General features: G+C 44.7%; 1 protein-coding gene across 12 annotated transcripts in view; it reads left to right on the top strand.

Annotated features, from left to right (window-relative positions):
* phldb1b (pleckstrin homology-like domain, family B, member 1b) overlaps positions 1–21,417 on the top strand; it is a 131,935-nt gene that overhangs the window by 24,144 nt on the left and 86,374 nt on the right. For 9 of the 12 annotated variants that reach the window (XM_039622765.1, XM_039622761.1, XM_039622764.1 and 6 more), the window contains exons 1-3: positions 15,299–15,520; positions 16,412–16,513; positions 20,893–21,016. In XM_039622765.1, coding sequence (XP_039478699.1) covers positions 15,323–15,520; positions 16,412–16,513; positions 20,893–21,016 — 424 coding nt within the window. In that variant the 5' untranslated portion in view covers positions 15,299–15,322. Of the gene's footprint in view, positions 1–969; positions 1,135–14,307; positions 14,412–15,298; positions 15,521–16,411; positions 16,514–20,892; positions 21,017–21,417 lie in introns of those variants that run through there. The other 3 variants (XM_039622759.1, XM_039622758.1, XM_039622756.1) reach the window with 3 other exon arrangements.

Here is a 21,417-nt window from a genome sequence, read left to right as displayed (position 1 = left end):
AAGATCAATTGGAGAAAAAGAGTCTAACTTAACATCGATGGTACTAAAAGTAGCTGTAGATAATATTACATCTGTGGGATGATTATTGGTAATTTTTTCTCTAATGATTAAAATTTTATTTGTGAAGAAGTTCATGAAGTCATTACTAGTTAACGTTAAAGGGATGGTTGGCTCAGTAGAGCTCTGACTGTTTGTCAGCCTGGCTACAGTGCTGAAGAGAAACCTGGGGACCTGGAGATCTCAACATGAAACTTTAATGTTTCCTGCAGAGACGGTGTGAAAGCAGTGAGGAGAATAAACAGGACGTACGCGTGCTGCTTAAACACATGCTGGTTAAAAATGTCCATATTTGCTTTTTATAGGCAGATCGAGTCCGAGCCATCGCTCTTCTCTTTTAGACATTAGCTAATGCTAATGTCTAAATGTCTGTTGATATTGATATATAATCTCGGCACACAGGTGTAAAATGTAAGCTGAACAGTTGTGTTAGCTGTCATACCTGCAGAGCAGCACAGCCAGCGTTTGCACGCCACAGTCTGACAGGAGGCTTTCTCTTCATGTTACAGGTGAGATTAGACATGAGAGGCTGAAGCCAAACTCCTTTAAGAACATGTTCAAATAAATGTCTTATTGCTTCATGCGGGGCAGGAAGTCGTTTGTTTTAATCTAATATGTGAGGAGGGAAGAAAGCGCACAGAGAACGTGTGCATTCATTAGCACATTATTCATGTTTTCCACTGAGTGACTGAGGCGAGTACAGTTAGTGTTTCCAGAGCGTCTCACAGTGAGCGGGGCTGCAGGACAGAACAATACAGACACACAGAGCTGTTTGGCCGTCCATGAGCACGTCTGCTCTCTGGATCAGTTTCCATGACTCAAAGGGATATCCCACACTGCCTCCAGACCCCCCACCCCACTCCTGCTCGCTGCCTTTCCTTTCCCTCCCCACCCTACCCCATCCTCCACCCCCTCAGTGTCACTCCCTTCTTTCATAGTTTACCACCAACAATGTTCTTCGCTCACAGTGAGCCTGGTGGAGGACTTTTAAAGACACGGACCCTGGATGGATTTGAAGCTTTGTTTTGAGTGAGCATGTGAAGAACAGCATCGAAGAGAAAAGCGAGGGAGGGACGGGTGAGTGACACTGCAAATGTATGTGCATTGAAGTGACTGGCAGCGGGACAGACACATGGTGTGGCGCTTGTCTGGTGACAAACAGGAAGATGTTTGGACCTGCTCCTAAAGACGGTGGTGTGTCTGGGTCGACCTTCAGACATTTAGCCTTTTTGTTGTTGGGGCTGTGATGTTGGTGTCATGTAGACCTGAGCCAGTAGGAGTGCAATACCATAGTCATTTGATTACTGATGCATTGCTGTGTAAGCTGCCTTTAAAGTAAAAATATTAGCTGCAGTAATATTTAGATTACATTAGTTTTTGATTACTTGATGCATATTTTTTTGTACAGTGTTAATATGCAAAGTAAGTCATCAGATACACATAGGTGACGTCAGCATAAAGTAGATAAAGTACTGGAGTAAAACAATATGACAGTGAAATGGAGCGAATGCACTCGAGCTACTGACCCTGCCTTATCCTTCATTCAGACTCTAGTGGGGTCTATAATTAATAAAATGAACATGGTGAACATGTCAGTGGTTACCTGTCCAGAGTGTTACCTGGCTCTCGCCCCAACCATCCATTGACCCCAGCCCGACTGTAGCTCCACCAACATGTCGGCTCGTTCCCTCGGATGGAGCGACAGATGCAGCAGCACTGAAGTAACAAGCAATGGGAAGATAACTAAAGTCACTATGAACCAAACGTGTGGTGCTTTAAACAAACAGCTTTAAGTCTCACAGCCACACATACGTGGCTCTGCTCCGTGTTTTGTGCTCCACTGAGCGTGTGCAACCCTCAGTGTGCGTCGTCCAGTACGCTGCAGCAGGCGGCGGTGCTCTCGCTCCTCCTCCTGAGGATTACTGCGGTTCAAAGGGCCTCTTTGTCCCCACAAGACTGGAATGTCTGTCCAGCTCCACATCTTTGGAAACACTGAGCCAAAAGTCAGCAGAGCCACTGAGCAAAGGAATACACGCTGATCTTCCCCCTGCTCCCCTCTTCTTCTCCACCTTGGACATGAGCACTCCAGGTGTTTCCTTACTTTCTGACACCTGACTCGAGAAACAGCAAGATAGAAAGGATCCTGATCACAGAGCATCTGAGTGTAAAAGATGTGTTTACTAGAAAAAATATGATCAAAACTTACAGATATTTTACTATTTAACTATACTCTACTACTGCATTAAAACCTTTGCTGCGTTTCCTTTCTGACCGCTGGGCAGCAGAAGTCTGTGTTAGATATGAAGCCAGAGGAGCTTTCTCACAGATGTGTTCTGTTAATTATTAGGAGGACTCTGTGTGTGGTCCAAAAGGTTGATTCTGTCCATCTGGACGTGTTCAGTGGGACAAACATCATCATCATCAGGCGACTCCTTCAGTCTCAGCTGACTGCAGGTTTACAATCTTATAAACAGGACATTTACACAATAACTGAAACCAGCCCACTCAATGAACAATGGGCTGTGAGGTCAGCTTATGATCATTAAGATGCAAATGGTTATGACCATTGATCAATGTTACAAAAAGTCAAAATGATCCAAGACGTCACCTGGATGAGTGATGAAACATCCAGATGAACAGAATCAACCTTTTGGGATTTGCTTACCTGAGCGTGCATCAGGACATTTGAACTGGTTATGTTAGTCAACCAGTTTCTATCTGTGTGGTGATTTGGTGGGAAGAAACTTTTAGTTTTGGTTAAACCAAAACAAAGTGCTAAAAGTCACTAAAGCAAGCAGATCCAGCCCACACTCAGGAGAGACCTTCACTGTCTTTGGACGGGCCATTAATGACCGCTCCACCACAATCACCAACACACGCAGGGCCTTGGGGTGCAGGTGTGTCACCAGGGTGCAGGGGAGGCACCTGCTGCTCTCTGGCAGGTAGCTCCCTGCCCTCCTGGGTTTTAAATGCGCCTTAGAACACACATACATCAACACTACATATGAGCAGGCGGAGGGAGGTTTGGAGTCTTCACACCCCCCCGTTCTCTGTTGCCCGTCGGGGCGGGGGGGCTGGGAGGAGGAGTTGGCCGTCCGATTGGGGTCTGGAATGTGGGGCCTCCCTGCTGCTGCGGAGTCAGGGGCGGTCTGCTTCTCTCCACCCCAGGGAAAGGGTAACACCTCCTGGGTCTGGGTACCTAGACCTGGGGTATAGAGTACGCTTGGGGAGTGTGATTGTGTGTACAGTGTCTATTTGTGTCTGTCTCCACGTTGGGTGAGTGTTGAGTAATTGCATATGTGTGCATGGGGGCGGAATGGATGTTTGTATCTGTGTGCGCCTGTTTGTCTGTGTCTATATGTCAGGTTGGGTCTCAGACTCCGCCCCTCTGGGAACATCTCAGGCCCTCCAAAGTATGGAGGCCTATCTCCCCCCACCACTCCACCTGCAGGTGGCTGATGCCCTCGGGCGTCGGTGCGTTGGTGGTTCTTAGTGTCCGGGGCTGGGGGCTCAGGTACGCACCGGCTCACTCCCGGTGGCTGCTTGTTGGGGCTCGGTCAGGCCCCTTCTGGGGGTGGGGTGCCCTCGGGCTCTCGGCCTGGGGCTCGGTCCACTCTGGCACAGCTGACTGCTGGCAGAACCCGCGGGCACGTCACTGCAGCCCCCTCTGGCTTCTGCTCCGCGGCTGCTGAGTGACCCCTCATCTGGGGCTCTCCTCAGCTCTTTCTGGGATAGTGGCGCGGCTGCCCCTCTGTTGGTCTTCCTTGGTCTCTCGTGCTCTGAGAGCCTCTGGATGTCTGGAGTCTTGATCTCCTCCATGCCTGCTTCATGCCCTGGAGGACGGGGCAGTGGCCCCCCACACCCTCTAGCAGATCATTACATGGAGAAACCTTTTGAATTCAAGCGCGCGCATGCTCACAGGTGTACACACGGGTGCTCACAGATACAAACTACACCCTTTTTGGCTCCTACCTCAAAGCACACTGTGCGCTGTCGATGCTACATGCTGCACAATAATGTTTAACATTTAGTATTTACTGTTATATACACAAATTATCGCGATGATGTTGTTTATTATATTGCTCTCTTTTTTTGCTTGTTTTCTTTTCTTTTTTCTCAACAGGTGATTGATATATTTTTTGCCCCCCCACCCTTTATCACCTGTTCGTGTAGGGCTAAATTGTAGAAATCAGGAGTTCGTGGAAAAGCCCGTCTCTGTCAGTTACCAGCTTTTTATGTTGAGTGAAGCAGTCATGCATGGCTACTCTCTGCTGGTAATTCAAACAGCTTCCATAGCTGAGGATTTCTCATTGTCTTATATGCTGAAATGGAAGCTTTTTCTTGCTGTGGAATTAAAGGAACATGCCCGTGGGAAGCCTAAAGAAGAGTGTACCTAAAGAAACGGCACCTCAGTAATTTGTTATTCCAATACTGTGACTGTGAGGACCACAGATTAGGAGCTATTTTTGTACTCCTTCAGCCAATCATCTTGTTGCCCTAAATGGAAGACATTCTTTCTCTCCTCGTTTCGGTTGTTTCACTGAAACTTTCAGCTCTCTGAACCTTTTGAGGATCCGGCGCAGTTTTCCTGTACAACTCATGAGCAGCAGCGGAGCAAGTGGAAAATCTGAGCCGACAAACTCAGTGGGACAACGGCAATGATTCAAAAACTTACTGCAGCAAACACAAGGGCGCTTTTCAAAGAAGTAAAAAATGTGTTATTTTGCAGTTGTTTCCACTCGTATGTTGGAGTAAAGCAGCAGCCAGAGACACTGAGTCATCTGTGGCTGTGGGTCCAGCTCTGCGGCTTAGTCAGAGCTGCCTTTTAGCAGCGCTGGATCACAGTGGTTTGGATAACGACAACAAGTATTCTTTCACGGATGCCCTGAGGTATCATCGCTGCTGTCACTGGAGACGTGAACGTGATAATGACAGGCCTCTGATCCTCACAGCTGCTGAGCTGCAGTTTCACACTTTGATGACAAACACAGCTTTTTCGTGTCTGCTGTTTGTTCTGTGTAACCAGCAATCATCTGCTGTCACCTGAACATCAGGCTGTGCCTGTGCAACACCGTCAGCTGGTACAATGGTGTTGGTGCCAAAGGGCACGCTGGTAGACGCATGATGACATAAAGACCCTGTTTGTGCATCCAGATGTCTCGTGCTTTTTTTAATGGACACGATCCCCAAGCTCGGACTCTTCAGCTTCACTGTTGACATCAAACCGCTCAGAAACAGGTGAACAGCCTCATGTTGTGGATCCTTCGTGTTCCTGTGACTGAAGTTTGGTTTTAGGCTGAGAACAACTTAACCCCGATTCCACATCTCCATCGTTTTTCTGTTAGCCTAGCCATAGCTAGCTATAGCATGAACACGTGTGCGTCATGGGCGGAGCATAGATGTTCCAAACATTCAGTTTTCCATCGTAATTTTTGTCCAAAGTTTTAGTAGCGAGTTTATTCTTGTTCAGTAACTCACATTTGTAACCAGTTAGCTAACTTCCTGCTAACTTTGTTCAAGCTAGTTAATCCTGTTTTTTGCTCGTCCCACTTTGCTGTCACACCCGCGACAGCAGCCATAGCGTCACTTTTACTGCTTTGTTTTCTTTGGGAATTAAGGAGCGTTTAGAGCCACTGCACTACGTCACACTTAAGCCGTCATTCTTTCACTTTCCCCTCATCTTCTACCACTTTGTTGTGTTTGTGTCTGCGTGTGTGTGTGTTCGTACCGCTCAGTGGCTGCGCGACACACACGACAGCTGGTGTGTTTAGCTGCCTGCTGATGATGGCGTCCCTTCAGCAAGCAGCGTTTCATGCCAGAATAATACATCTGTGTTTACGCACGCTATCAGACTACAGGGCTACAGCGGGATCTCAGTGTGCATAGATTTACATTTTAATATGTGTGGCGCTTGGCTTGGTTTTATCTGTGGAACAATAACATTTAGACCAAAAATGGGACATGCCAATGGCCAAATGATAAATATGAATGATCTTTATTCTGCAAAAAAGATGTTTTCAGCCCTGGAGCGTTGTTGTTTTCGAGACAACACTGGGCTGTAAAGCCGGTTTCTCACACATTTGGTTTCCAAACCAAATCTTATTTTAAAAAACAAACAAAAGAAATCTGCTGCTGTACCGGTGAAAGGACACCGAGGAGCTTGTCTAAGCAGATTATGCTTTTCTTAGGATAACTGAGCCTCATGTTTACAATAAAAACACTGAAAAAGCAATGGCTCTGTTTCCACAAACTAAAGTGCATTTGCTGTGGCCTCTTGGAACAACCTGTGAGAGAATCTATTTTCTAAATTATTTTCAGATATAAAAAACAGTCATCAGTTTAAATATATTTATGGCACTTGGGGGCAGAGCTAAGCCAACAGTGACTGTTTCAGACTCAAAGATGTGATTTCTGTGGTTACATTATCAACCAAAGTGAAAAATAAAGACAGAAGACGTATCTGCCACAGGTCGGGCAGAAACTGTGCTCATAAACAAAGCAAGTTTTATTCACGTTGCATGTAGTCACAAATTATGTCATCTAACTGTAGAGAAACAGCTGACTATAATTTTACCTGAGGCTATGCTGATTATAAATGAGCTAACATACCCATACCCAGCAGTTTAGATAGCTCAGTGAGGCTGTTGGTCCACTACTTTAAGAAGTACCTTGAAGGCCTCGGTTCAACTTTCATGTTGGAAATTTTTTCAGGTCTACAGAAATTGCCAGCGGAGATTCTCAACGTCAAAATATTGGTCGAGTAACATTAAAATGTATTTGGAGCACTGATGAATGTAAGACTGATAGTCACTCTTCTGTTAGCCTTGTTCTGACCCATCAGTGATTCACAGGTCACTGAATGCTCTTCTAAGTGCCTTTGCATGAGACTTTTTCACCACAATGTAAAAACCACCAGCTACTTGTTGTCACTGGGCCAGTACAGGAGGGCAGAGCTGTGGGCGGAGCCTGCTGCTGCTGCATGGCCACCATGTCAGCCCTCGTTTGGGCCAGTGCCTGGACCGTGTGCAGGGACTGCAGGTTACAGTTGGGCACAACTGTATGTTCATTTCTTTTGGGGACATCTTACTGACATAATGCTTTCCCTAGCCCCTAACCCTAACCATGAAAATGAAGGCCTGACCCTTACCCTGAACCTAACCATAACCCAACTGTGACCCTGTCACTAAAACCACATTTCGAGTCTCAGAAATGTCTTTAAGCTTGTGGGGACAAAGATTTTGGTCCCCACATTAGTATGATTAAAATCAGCTGTGGGCCAGCCTCCCACGGCACTGTCCCCTGAACGCACTGCTCCACCCTTCCCCTGCAAACCACAATCATATTTAAGACAAACACTATAATATAATAATCTAGCTCTCACATAATAGGAGGAGTATAAAGGACCCAGATGCAAGACATTACAAAAGAAGGCTAGCTTTAACAGCTGATTAAAAACCCAAGAAAAAGTCCAACGAGGAAAAAAATGCACAAGGAGAAAGGGATAAAAACAGCTGATCACAGGGTAAGAAAGGCAGCTCATAGAGGAACAGAACCAGGACAGGACTATTCATACACAATCGGAGGGGAAGGAGACACAAGTGAAAGGAGTTAAAATGCCAAAGGACAATCAGAGGATGACAGAGACGGAGTAAAACTAACACTCAGAAGAAAACTAAGCAAACACCAACACCAGTCATATGATAACAGGAAGAAGAGAGAGAACTCAAACTGCTGCCAATAAAAAGGATCCAAAAATAAGAGAATAATAAAGAAATGAAAACGAGGAAAAAACAGAACAACACTTTGTGAATTTTCATTTGTGTAAATGAACCAAGAATCCAGAAACAAGTAAACAACCTCTAAACTCAGAAACTCTGCACCCACAGGGGTGTAATCTGTACTTTGGTTTACAGACGTGTACAGCAGACAGTCGTAATTCCAGTGTGAGCATAAGAGGAAAAACAAAAGCATCGTTATCACGTGGAGGCAGTTTGATCCCTGTTACCCCTGCAGCGGCTCTTCCAAACAGCTCCAACCAAATTATAACAAACGTTCATATTTGAGGTCAGACTGGTCCCACAGCAGAGGCTAACCCTGACCTTGGCCTGTGCCACCAACAGGAAGTGGACCTTGGCTTGTCTCGCTGTACAGGAAGTCTACATATAGTGACACTCAGACAGCAGAACGAAGCGTCTCTGTGTATTTTTGTCTTCCTTTATCTTCCACACACTTCCTGCTGCTGATGTCTTTAAACTCCTTCGTCATGCCCTTCATCACAAACACTGTTTTACTTGTTCAGAAGTAAAGCTTGGACAGTCGTGGAGATCATTTTAATGCAGTGCAGCTCTTTTTGTTGGCCTGTTTGAATAAACCACCAAAATTCATTACCTTTATTGTCAGCATCACCAAAAGTGTCATGTTTTTAAGGGACGTAAACTGAGCTGGTGTTTCAGCCTTTGTGTTGTTTGGTGGCTCCATAAGCCGTCAGAGCGCCGTGAAGCTCTTTTGTAGCGGTCGTTTCTTCGAGTCCTAAGACACCACAACTAAGAACGCCTCTAACCATAGTTATTCAGGATCGCCTTGTAAAACTTGTAAATGCTATGTTTAGGTCTGGGTTTGGATGCCAACACCAGAGTGGGAGCAGTGGTGCCTGTGCAGGCTGGTCTATGTTATGAAGTAAAACTTATTATGTCTACAGACCTCTTCATAACATGTACCGGTGTACCGACACATCATTGGCTGGACGTCTGCTCTGTTGTGCTGTCCTGCTCTTCTGTCTTTATTAGCACTTTTATCAGCAGTTAGCAAAGCTGCTTGGCCTGTTAGCATAAATGGACAATTGTTGAGTCAAACAGAGCAGCTAACGTTCAAGTGGACTCTTTATTAAGTTTTTGTAGATGATGTCACATTACACCTGGTTACATAATGTGTCCACAAAGGCAGACTGTCATTGTTGTTGTGATGCTAATGGTCAGTGGATGCAGGTCAGTTATGTAAGAGGGTCCGGTGGAGTCAGCGTCAACCTTTTAGGGAGTTTTCCTCTTGATTTGCAGATTGTTATACAGCATTTATGCTCACGTTGGATCCGCCCTTCGTTTCTCTCTAAAAACAGAATGTGTCATTTGGCTTGGGCTCCATCCAGCAGAGTAAACACCACAGCATGCAAACAGCCTGAAGAGGCATGAGTGATCTTCGAGCATCCGTTTCCTGAGGACGGACGATTTCGTGTGACTGCTAAAAACAACTCTACATTTTGCAACATGACTTTTTGCAGGTTTAATGAGACCATGCTGAACCACTGCACTGGGTATTGTTTCATATTGTTTCTCAGATATATGACATATAGTGCAAAGAAAAATGATGAAGAGAGCGTCTAGTGAAGGAAGATGGAGAGACAGAGAAGACATGGAAGGATGGATATCCCTGCAGGGGGAGGATTATCCAACTGACTCCATTATCAGAGCCCAGAAGACAGAAGCAGAGCTGTGCTGTGGCAGCTGGCTGAACAAGATAGAGGCATGAGAGAAGTGACTTCCTGCTATCGCTTCCTCTCCTTCCTCACGTTGCTCCTCATCTGCCCTCATTCGCTCATCTCATGCAGAGTCCATCAGGGCCCCGATGGGCTCCATTCTCTGGGTGTTTGAGCCTACAGCTCTGGGAAACCAGAATCATGTGTGCTGTGATGTTCACACAGCATTTACACTGGTCACCACCCTCAGCATGTAACAGTGTCAGCTTTTTATACAAGTGGAATATTCATTATGAGCTCAAACACCCACTCACATCCTGGGCTGTCTGACCTAAGTAAGTCACCTGAAACCTTGGCTGATTGTGACCCACACCTTATTTCACACCTTGGCTCCTGTGATTAGACAGAGGATCAACAGGGGGTCCATGACCCTCCTGGGGACACTCCCATTGGGCTTAAATCTGGGACTCTCCACCAATGAACTGAAGAAGCGTCTCAATGAAACGTCTCCAACAAACTTAAAGAAGTCCAGATGCTTTTCTTTCCAAGCTCCTTAGAATCATCATTATTTAGTCTGGAACTGTTGTACAGCAGGCTGTTTGTCACTGAGAGGCCAGACATAAACCAATGAAACAGTATTATATGCAGTGATTGTTGTGTTCTGTGTGATAATGGGGTCAACTGGTTATTAGTTCTTTGTTATCTTTAGTTGCCATTGCAAATGAGGACTGTGATATAACAGTAATCACTGTTTTCCAGGAGCTTTCTCAAAGAGAGGTTGTTCCTCTTTGTAATTTGCATAGTGCTCAAAGGTGACTAGTGCTGTGATCTGGCACTATATAAATGAGCCAGTATTACAGTATATCATAAGATGCTTATGTGCTAATGTTGTAGGTCCAGTCCAGCCCACACTGGGACCTGTTAGTCTAACATTAGCAGGAGCAGAGGTAAATAATTTACTTGTTTATCAGTGTTTCAATGCAAAAATGAGCTGTTTGTCATGGTTGTAGGACTGGTGACACAACAGTATGCTGAGTAAATAACTGAGTATTATTATGTGTTGGTAAAGTTCACAATCAAAAGTACCTGACATTATCTCTGAGTGGAGGCAGCAGTGGTATGTAGCTGTGTGCAGCATGCATAAAGATGTTTTGGTCATCAGATGTTGGAGAAGTCTTTTGTAGGTAAGAGAACAAAAAGTCAGTTTTGATCTCAGATTATGAAAAGAGTTTGGTTTAGTCGAGCGTTATGGAGCAGAGCTGCTTCAGGAGTAAGGACTGGATGGTCTTTACTGTGGTGTTGGATACTTTGTCATTATTAGCACAGACTCTAATCCGTTGGCCTTCCATAAAGCGACCAGGTGTGTTTGTGAGGATGTTTGTGGCACACCTGCACTCCTTCCCCTCCATTCATTTATGTGCTGTTGCTGTTTCCAGCATTTCAACATACCTCTGCTGTGATCATAATTCCCTTCAGCACAGTGTCTTGCCTGTGGCTACAGACTGCATCTATTCTCAAGCCAATGCATTCAAACACATGATCCAACCTGCTGTGTGTAGCACGAGCTGTCAGTGTAGTTAGAATAAAATGCAGGTGTCAGTCTCTGCACCCTCTGGGTTTAAATCTGAAAACAGTGACTGTGTCTTTAAGTCAATGACAGAGCGTTATTCTTGTATGTATACTGACTGTAGCATGTGCAATTCAACAGAGTGTGTCAGCAACTGCTTTAAAAACAGCTTCCTCCCACTGTTAGCATGACATCAGACAGAAGTGTTCATTTTATACTCAGTTTCCTCTGTAGTCAGACATCATGTCTGTTTCCATTGCAGGTTTTTTCCCCTAATGAGTGAATTTATAGGAATCAGGTCGTACACTGATGTGGCAGAACTGATTAGCTAACCATTAGTCCTGCTGTGGTCAGAAGATTGAGTGGTGAGAACATTTTATGTCATTTGCTAGCTCGCTACCTCCATATCAACTACTTGGCATTCCTTCACATTAGTTTTAATAAAGTTACCCTTGAAGTACAGATGTAGCTTAAACACCTGTAAGAAGGTCCTACAGACGGGTTAGTGGACTTTACTCCTAACTGCTGCTGTCTGCTACAAACAGCAGGTAATCACATTGTTAAAGAAACAACATTGTAACGTACAGTACCCAGGGCGTGACCTAACCAATTAACCAATACCTACTTATGATATGTCAGCTGACCTATCTGTGAAGTTTTGACTGGTTAATTTGAATTTTTTTCTGTTTCCTGTCTTGTATTTAAGCTATTTTTTTACAATGTTTTACTATGACCCTGATGAAGGCCACAAGCCGAAACGCGTTGGTCAATTATTAAAGCTGTTCTTCGTTTCTCAAGTGTTGCTGGAGTTCCTGCTTTTTTAATTCTTTCATCTTCTCCATGCACCTTGGAAGCAGGTGAAGTTGTGCCAGGATTTTTTGCTGTAACGTACAGTACCCAAACAGAGGGCTCGAGGTGTCCTCACAGATACTTTATTTAGGCTTTCAATTATGACAGCATTTATTTTTATATAATATATAACAGATCATTTAATCCAGATATGTATGTATCACAAATCTGAGCCTAATGAGTTCACAGCATGACAGAGATGGAAGAATAAAAACGTGTTTGCATCGTTCTCCCACTTTTAGCCTTCAGCTTGTTGTTGTTACTTTGATAACCTTTATTAGCTTTAGCATTAAAATAGCTAATGCTAATGTGAAACCAACAAATCAACTACTGACAGAAAGCAACAATTTTTTTGTATCATTTCCCATTTTGTTGCAATTTTGTGCAAAATGGACATAATAAATACTAATGTCTTTCAAGAGCTCGTCAACACAATAAACTGAAACAGTACAATTAATGAAATGTATCTTTTAAGTGGAGAGATCGAGTGTTGTAATGCATGTACAGAAGCAGAGAGAGAAAAATCTGTCAGAGACGTCTGATCTATGGCTCATAACGACAGGGAAATTGTTTTTCTGGATAAAATGAACACTGGTCTGTTCATAGAGTTATATCTGCCCGTGATGTCAGGCAGAGCGCTGGATGGACGCTGTCCTTTGGTGAGCATGAAGCCACCCTTGCTTTTGTCAGTCTTCACATTCCTGATTATCTCTGCATTCTCAGAGAAGGCCCAGACTGTTTAAATCATCTGTTTGTTGGAGAGGAGCCCGGACTGCTGTTGAGTTAGCTACTAGCCACACTGTGCTGAGTGAAACTGGTAAACCTTCTGGCCATATTATTAGCACCACCATTCTCAGCTAGATTGTCCTCTCTGGGGTACAACTACCAAAGTCTTTCACCGCCAAACTCTGCAGTGTGAAAATAGCTCGTCTCCAGCTGTGCTGTATTTTACCTTCTTTTTTCTCATCTATTATATATCAGCATGTCATCTACCTATTTCATACTTTTACCCTCCATCTACTTGGCATGCTGTGAAGACTCCGTCCCTGCGCTGACATTTTTGTATTCCAACTAAATGGGGAGCGTCCCTCCCCCACTTTTTACAACCTCATCAAAAAGCAGATTCCCTCATGTGTGAGAGCCATGTCTGCTCATCAGAAAACAATGTCAGCCTTTCTGTCCTGGCATGAGAGGAAGAGTGAGGGATGGAGAGTTCTTTGTGTTTCCACTCAGAGTTTGAGAGAAAGAAAAGCTGCTGTTGTGTCCCCCCACAGCCCACAGAGAAATGGCCTTTGATGTGGAGGGAGCTAACACTATGCTCCACAGTGGCATTCAAATGGAGAGCAGAAAATGTAACAACGAAACAGGAATTCTTATCTCAATCTAAGTAAATGACGATACGTTGTTGTACTTTTCCACATTTTCTGTGGTATTTGAAGACTCAGCACGCAGTGTTGTGATTGGCTGAGCTCGATAACAGCATGACTGTGTTATTGTGTATTTGTCAGAGTAACATCCACATAAATGCCAGCACTCAGTAGAATATTAACTTAACGAGATGATCAGTGTTCACTCTTCATCGCCGATGAGGTTTCATCTGTCGGTCGTTGTGATCTCTGTGTGGTCCTTATCAGAGCGTCCCTGTTAAATCACTGCTGTGAGCGGGATGTGCTTAGAGGCAACAGCTTGTTCAGTTAGACTCAAAGACACATAAAAGGGAATCTGGGGGGTCGTGAGACGTTAAACAAAGTGAGGATAAAGAGCAAAAGCACATTTCTGCACTTTCATATGACTTCTTTGTGATCTTCTCTTTGCTTTTTCTTTGCCTGTTTAAAAGAAACAGCATATTAATGATGTGAGTTCAAAGTGTTAAATTGAGACAGTCAGTAGGAGTCGTCTTCCTATAGTGCCAAATGTATTAATCCACAGCTGAAAATAGTCCCCAACAACCACATCACGTCTTCATATTAGAGTAACCGTGCTCGAAACTTTTGACTATTTTGTAGTCGACGACACTCTTTTTGTGTTTTATCCATCAACTGTATGAAAGTAAATACTTTCAGTAACAGAGTTAGCGCAGTAGTTGTACCAATACTGAAAAAACATCACCGGTTGCCGCTACACGGCCTGACAATTTTTCTAATGCTCTAATGACAGGGAGGAATGTCAGTGCATGATATGCTACACATAAGCTCGTGGATGATGTCCACAAAACCACAGACTGCAACTTAAGAAAACACCAGCAATAAGAAAAACGCTGCAAAAGCACACAAAACACAACGGAAATGGGGGGGAAACGAAAACGGAAATAGAAAAAAAACAGATTTCCAAAAGCACAAGGGAAGTGTTTCTGGGGAGACAATAACCCGTCGGACCAGTTGCAGGAACCAAGAGATGCTAAGAATTGCGCTGGGAGACACTTAATAGAAGTGGAGGATCTGTCGGTTTTGTGAGAGAAGAAAAGATGAGGTAAGTGTGTTAGCCTAACTATTAGCCTAAAAATCCATCGTCAGTATTATATGAATCATGAGATTAACACACTCAGCTAGCATGTTTTGGTTCCTGCAACTGGTCCATCGGGTTATTGTTTCCCCAGAAACACTTCCCTTGTGCTTTTGGAAATCTGTTTTTTCCTATTTCTGTTTTCATTTTTACAGGGTAACTAATGAGAAAGTAATATGTTACATTACAGTGTAACTATGGAGAAGGTAATATGTTACATTACATTAATAAAGTCTAATACTTTTGTGTTGCCAAACAGAAAAACCTTTTCACTGTGCTCATGCATGCTGCTCAGCGGTGTGTTCTGCACATTTACCACTGACTGCGTTCATTTTACCTGCACAGTCAGTTGTATTGGCAGCACTTCGTCCTCCACATAACCAGCAGCACGTTCGATATTCTTCCTCACAGCTTTAGCTCAAAAACTGCTGGCTGCAGCTCCTCCTCAGCAGGCCCTGACACCAGTGCTGTGGACGTGGTTGGCCGTAGTCTCATTAGCAGCTTATGCGTGTGGACAGAATAATGCACCTATACTTCTGTGATGTAGAAGCCATCAGTGCGCTTTTTCCCGGTGACGGCCGGACTGCGTGTCCGTACTCTGCTCTTCATGCTCGGTTCTATTCGTGCTTCTTCAGTCGGGGATTACGGTGTATTTGCATAATTACAGACATCCCCACTTTTTATGATTCAACAACTTCAAAACATTTTTCTTCACTCTCTGCCTTTTTCTTCTGTTCTTTTGATCATTGCTCACACACACACACACACACACACACACACACACACTCGTCTACCTGCTATCTTTAACTTTGCTGCTGCCAGTCAGGAATGTAGGTCTTACTTTAGTGGAGCAAGCAGCAACAGGTCTGACCTTCTGAATGGGAGTTTACATGAAGGGAAGCTTGAAACAAAAGACCACGATCAGGACAAAAAGACAGTCTGAAGAAGCTAAAGTCACCGAGCAGTGCCACAGGCGCCCCGCTCACAGTCGAGTCCCTGCTGGGTTTGCTGGGTCGGTCAGTCTGGAGCAGCGTGGTGCCGTGGAGGTGATGCACTTGCTGGACAACTGGAGAAAGGTAGTGATTATATTGACTGACAGGTGAACACTTAAAACACTGCTTGGTTTCTCTCACGGAACAAGAAAAAGAGGAAAAAAGTGTTTCTTCAGGCTCAAAAAGGAGTTTTTTTTACACAAAAGCTCTTTGCTGAGAGAACTTTTCAAAGATTTATTTTTATTTTCTGCCTGTTTTGTGATTTACTGTGTTCGGCTCGCTCGAGGCTGCACAGTCTGTCAGGAGAGCAAACACGCTGATAATGCAGCAGTGCTTTGTTATCCTAAAGGCAGAGCGTATCACACACAACATTTTAGGCCTGCATACGACTCTGGTTGGCTCTGTTGACTCTGGGATAATTATGTTTTCTAACCTTTCCTGTGTGGTTTTCTGTGCTTCTCACATAATGACTGCAGAAGTGTCTAACACATACTAATATAGACACGGAGCGTTATTTATAGACACCCATCCTGTGCTGACTTGATGGAAATACCCCAAAAATGACGTGAATAAGATGTGATGAGTGTGTGTTTGTGGAGATGAGAGAAGGCACGCTGGTGGATTTCCAATCGATGTGTCAAGAGGTTTAAATGTGTGTGTTTAAACCGTCTGTTACCATCTGTTGTGTGTGTGTGTGTGTGTGTGTGTGTGTGTGTGTGTGTGCTGACAGCATGAATCACACCTATAGAGGCATTAGTGTGAGGGCAGAGTTGGGATGGGGATTCCCGACACGCACGCTCAGGCTTTCATAAACTGTAGTGGAAACAAAGTGTGAGTTTGGGACCTTTTTAAGCTTTTACCTTTTACTTAGACACGAACTCCAAAAGGAGAATTTTTTTCCTTTTTTTTTAACTTTTGAGAAATGAGCTCAGCCGTGACGACATTTGTTACTCACGTTCTCATTTCCTCTTTCAGGATCTTCATGTGTCGCAGGGAGCTGTGGACAGCTCAGTGGATATGGACCGCCTGAACAGGAACATGCCCGAGTGTGGACAGCAAACTCACCAGGTGTTACAGGTGAGTGTGTGTGTGTGTGTGTGTGTGTGTGTGTGTGTGTGTGTGTGTGACAGAGTCAGTCAGTTTTATTTTTGTTCATTTGTTCATTCAGTGTAATGTACGTTAGACAGCTTCACAAAAATAAAGACTAACTGAGAAGTAGACGCCTTATCTCCACACTAACCTTGAGATCCAGTGTTATCATTGTGACCTCCAGTGGGAGCTCCACAGCATCCAACCACAAACAACCAGAGCAGGAAATAAGTACAAGTGCAGAGTAGAACTTTAATAGAACTTTCAGATATCTGTACTTTACTTGAGTAGTTTTTTCTGATAACTGTTTACTTTTACTTCATACAGTTTTACACAAATATCTGTACGTCGTACTCCGTACATTATCAAAACGGGCTCGTTACTTTAGGTTTAACACACCTGTGGGAAGTGCTTACTTCACATCACTGCACGACTTTAAATAGCGCACCGATCGGAGAGTAAACAGTAACGCAGCATCCATCACTGGGGCTTCTAACATACAGAGAAGTAACAGAGGCAAACCCATATCATTTATGTATCATTCACAGAGCGGTGCTCAGGGTTTAGCTGTGCCATAACGAGCTGGAATGTGTTTTTTGGTAAGGATGTCAATAATTACAGGAGTGAGCATGAAGGGTCCAAACACTTGTTAGTTTTGAAGGAGCACATTTGTGTCCTGTAGCTCCAGGGAGCATAAAAAAGCACACTGGGTTTTTTTTTTTTAAAGAAGTTGAAGCACAAGAACATAATCATTTAATTAGTAATTAGATTACACCAAACAGCACCATATACACCATACAGCCTCAGCACCATTTTTTAGATGTGATCACTTTGTCAGTTATTTTGAAATGGTGAAAAAAAAAGTCTTTATTTAGCTATATTTATTTATAGTCCCTGTTAAGGCCAGAGACGCATTGAGACCATCTAGAGCCCGACTCTTTGTAATCTGGCCCGGGACACCGTTCTTCTAAACGTGGCAGCTTCTCAAAGACACACAGTCGTCATCTTAGCATTTTGGTTCCATGTGCCCGGCTCACACACTCAGTGGGCGCTCTCGTCGTCTGACATCCTCTGAGGTTGAATGTCAGCACGCTGGGCCCTGGCACGGTGTCCTGGCATCGAGAGACTCCACGGAGCGTAAACACAGAGTCAGAGGCTGACGTGTCACTGAGGTCGGCACGAGCAGCACATATGTCAGCGAGGGTAAAGTAGTAATTAGACAGACTCGCAGATTAGATGTCTGTGCTGTCCACCTGCTGCTTCTAAAAATCCTGCAGTCATTAGGGGGTCTGGAAGATGGAGCAAGGTGAGATTAAACTTCAGTGATTCCTGCAGACAGGCTCTGCAGACTCGTTGTCTTCATTTGCAGATCTTTTCAGTAGCTTTGACATTCAAAGTACTCTCATGTATCTCACACTGGGCCTCGGTGCTGCCCCTGATATCTGCTCTCTCTGACATCATGAAGATCCATGGGCAGTGTAAGGCTGAGCTCCCAGTGATTTGTACATTATTTCAAACTTTGGTTATGTTTAATGTGAGCATCCACCAAGAAAATGATTTCTTATTTCTTCCAAAGCTCCCAGCACAGCACAATCTCTGTTTAAACAGTCGTCACAGCAGATATTTTAGTCAAACTGAAGATCACTATGCTTGCATTAACACGTAGATAAGCAGCGTGGTGCAGATTGCTGCTGGCTTCATGTCACCCACCTGTGCAAAACAGCTTCTAATACTTCTGAATTTCACTTCCTGGTTTGTGGGATGTCAGCCTGATATTAATTAGCACGGTGTGACTCCTCTTTGTTTAAAGTCTCTGCAACAAAGGTGATGAGTGCAAATAACCGCTTTGTTGCTGGAGAGGAAACAAAGAAGTCAAAGCAGGAAACAAATCTCTGAGTCTTGGTTTTTCCAAAGTTTCCAGCTTTCAGCACTCTCCCTGTGCGCTCTGAGGTCCTGCATTGGTGTTTCACAGAGACGCCTGCAGAGGCTGCAGCCACGATGTGCAGGGCTGACCGTGCATCATCACTCTAACAGGACACGGCAATGAAATGAAACCCAACTGTCCTTCCAGACAAGTTGGCATTAGTCTCCACATTTCTACAGTAATTAATTCTGTAAATTCACAGAAAAATGGGAAAAAACAATATTTTGAAACACAGTTGAAACAAATATTTTTCTGCTATTTAAGCTGAGAGAGATTTTATGAGTTTTCATCCAACATGATGATATTTCTAGATTCCTGTCATTTTTAGTTGAATGTGCTGTGACAAAGTGATCTTGTAGTGAATTCATCTCTTCAAATGCAGTAAAGAAATCAATATGTCAAAGAGACGTAAACAAGGTTATGCATTTAAAATCCTCCAAATAAACATGTGACCATATCATGAGCATGTGACCACCTCATAACAGCTACACTCATGTACAGATGAAGTACATATTTACTACTTAGATTACATCACAGTGTGTCCTGCACACGCAGGCAGGAAGCTGTTGCTGAGCGCTCCACATGGGAGCAGCAGCACACAGCAGATAAGCCAGCATGCATCTTGCAGACTCCTCCCCTCTCATCCCATCACTCCCAGTATAAACTCTCCCAGTGCCTTAACCAAGATGCCCTCTATCTCAGCAATCCTCTTAGACTTGACCCCACTCCACCCACCGACCCCCGCAATCAGATAATCCTATCAGGACACGCCCGGCTAGCTAACCAGCCGAGAGGACGGCGAGTCACTCGTCTCGTCCTGAATAAGAATGAAAAAAACAACACACGGCCTCATAAGTGGGACACAAAGATGCAGACACAGCAGGTTTGAAATGTAAATGCCTCCACACTCACTGCAGCTCCTTCAACACTGGAGCTGGCACAGAGCCGTAAAAACAACGTCAGACGCTGCCTGTCAGCACAGGTGGAGCACAGGTGGAGCACAGGTGGAGCAGTCCCGTTGGCTGGGACTTCAAACTAACTCTGTGTGCAGTGAAGGACAGAGTGTTCTGGACCGACACTCATTCAGAGAAGTTAATGTGTTCAATCGTGAAAACATGATGTGCTCGCTCTGCCCAACGTCAGCCTCCCATTCACTGAATCACTCCTCCCACAGTTTCATGTAGTCACATGTAGTTCACGAAAAGAAGTAATTAGGTTTGGGATGAACTAATGAACACAGTGGAGGGAAACACACATAGGCAGGAAGTGAAACCACGAGCAAATGTTCAGTTTACCAAAATAAGACAAAGTAACAGCAAAGAGAAGAAGAAGAAGAACAGCAGGCGGGATGGTTACAAGATTTACGACAAAGCAGGTCCTGTACACGCTGCTGGACACTGGAACAGAAACATCGCCAAACAGCCACACATCCTTCTTCACAGGCCTTCATTAACATGTATGAGCAGTGAATAACAAACAGTGAAACACTACAAATAAAACAGCTCCTGAATTTTTATCCATGCCCAGGGTCACAAGTGAGAAAGCGTGGGAACCAGAGCAGGAAGTTCTCCATCATGAGTGTTTGTCAGAATAACTCCAACTAGCTCCGTGCGACAGCTTCGGTTTGTCCCGTGAGAACTCGTCTATCGTGTCAGACCCTGGGAGGTCAGCAGAGCCTCTCAGTCAGGCCTCCGTGCTGCTGACGATTAGAGAGCAGAAGACTCTTTGCGCTCAGGCTGCGCTGAAGTGCTCATCACAGGTTTGCTCGCCGAACGCCCTCCAGGAGCTTCGTGTCTCTTAATTGTGGAGCGCTGTTGCTATGGTGACGCCCCTTCCCCCTCGCTGAGCTGAGCGCGTGGAGCTGCTTCAGCCTGAGCTGTGAGGGGGAAGACGACACGCACACACCTCCCTCAGAGGATGAGGAGCATGTAAACAGCCACAGCAGCCTCCTCTGTGGGTCTGACCCATTAGTGAAGCAACAAAAAGAGCCTCCTCTGTGACCGCCCCCTGTGATGCTGCACGTCTGTGCTTTTATGTGATGTGCAAAACCAATTAGTTTGTCTAATGGACGAGAAACGATCTCCCGTTAGGTCCCACTCACAGCACTTTATCATCCACACACACACACGGCACAGTGGACGACGTGACCTCCTCGAGTTCAGAGGTACAGACTGTCTGCTCTGTCAGGTTACACACAGCACGCTGCCGTGCTTTAGGGTGCTGCACAGGGAAAATGGCAACAAATACCAACGCTTCAAAGATGGAATGGTAATGGGATTGTTTATAATTAATTACGCCTCTAGCAGCCAATCAGAATCCCTTCTTGCGATAGAGAACATGCAGCGTGAGGCGGGGAACATGCTTTTAAATCACATCACCAACATTTATTCACAGGCACCAAAAACAGTCATCACACACTGTTAATGTCCCCCTTTGTCTGCAGAGCACCCCCCTGGACCTGATCGAGACCGGAAAGGGGCTGAAGTTCCAAGCAGAGCGCCCCCACTTGGTGAGCTTGGGGAGTGGACGACTGAGCACAGCCATCACCCTGCTGCCACTGCCTGAGGGTGAGAGCACTGCTTTAACACCGACCGTCACATTAGTTAGCAAAGGGTACCTGAACAGCAGGTGTGCAGAGGTGCAGCCATACAGAGCCATCAGTGTCAGGCTGTGGTCACTAAGCTTATGTCACACTGACGGTGTTTGTTTGGTTCATAAAGAACTGGTTTTCTTCACTGATGTAGCGTTAATGCCATACTCTCAATGACGCTGGAGAGGAATATTTTCCCTGTTGCCATCTTAGTATATTTTAATGGGATGTGACGGGTGAGGAAACCAGTGATGGAGAAGGAGCTGTTTTCTACAGTCGTTGGTGGAAACTAAGCAAGCTCACACTTAAGGACGACCATGATTTATAAGTTGCACTTAATGTTGTGTCCAGTAAGTCCTCAGGAATGTTTTTTAGATT

This window comes from Oreochromis aureus, linkage group 14, assembly GCF_013358895.1.
Source record: "Oreochromis aureus strain Israel breed Guangdong linkage group 14, ZZ_aureus, whole genome shotgun sequence".
Lineage (NCBI taxonomy): Eukaryota > Metazoa > Chordata > Actinopteri > Cichliformes > Cichlidae > Oreochromis > Oreochromis aureus.
This window is presented reverse-complemented; position numbering and strand designations above follow the sequence as displayed.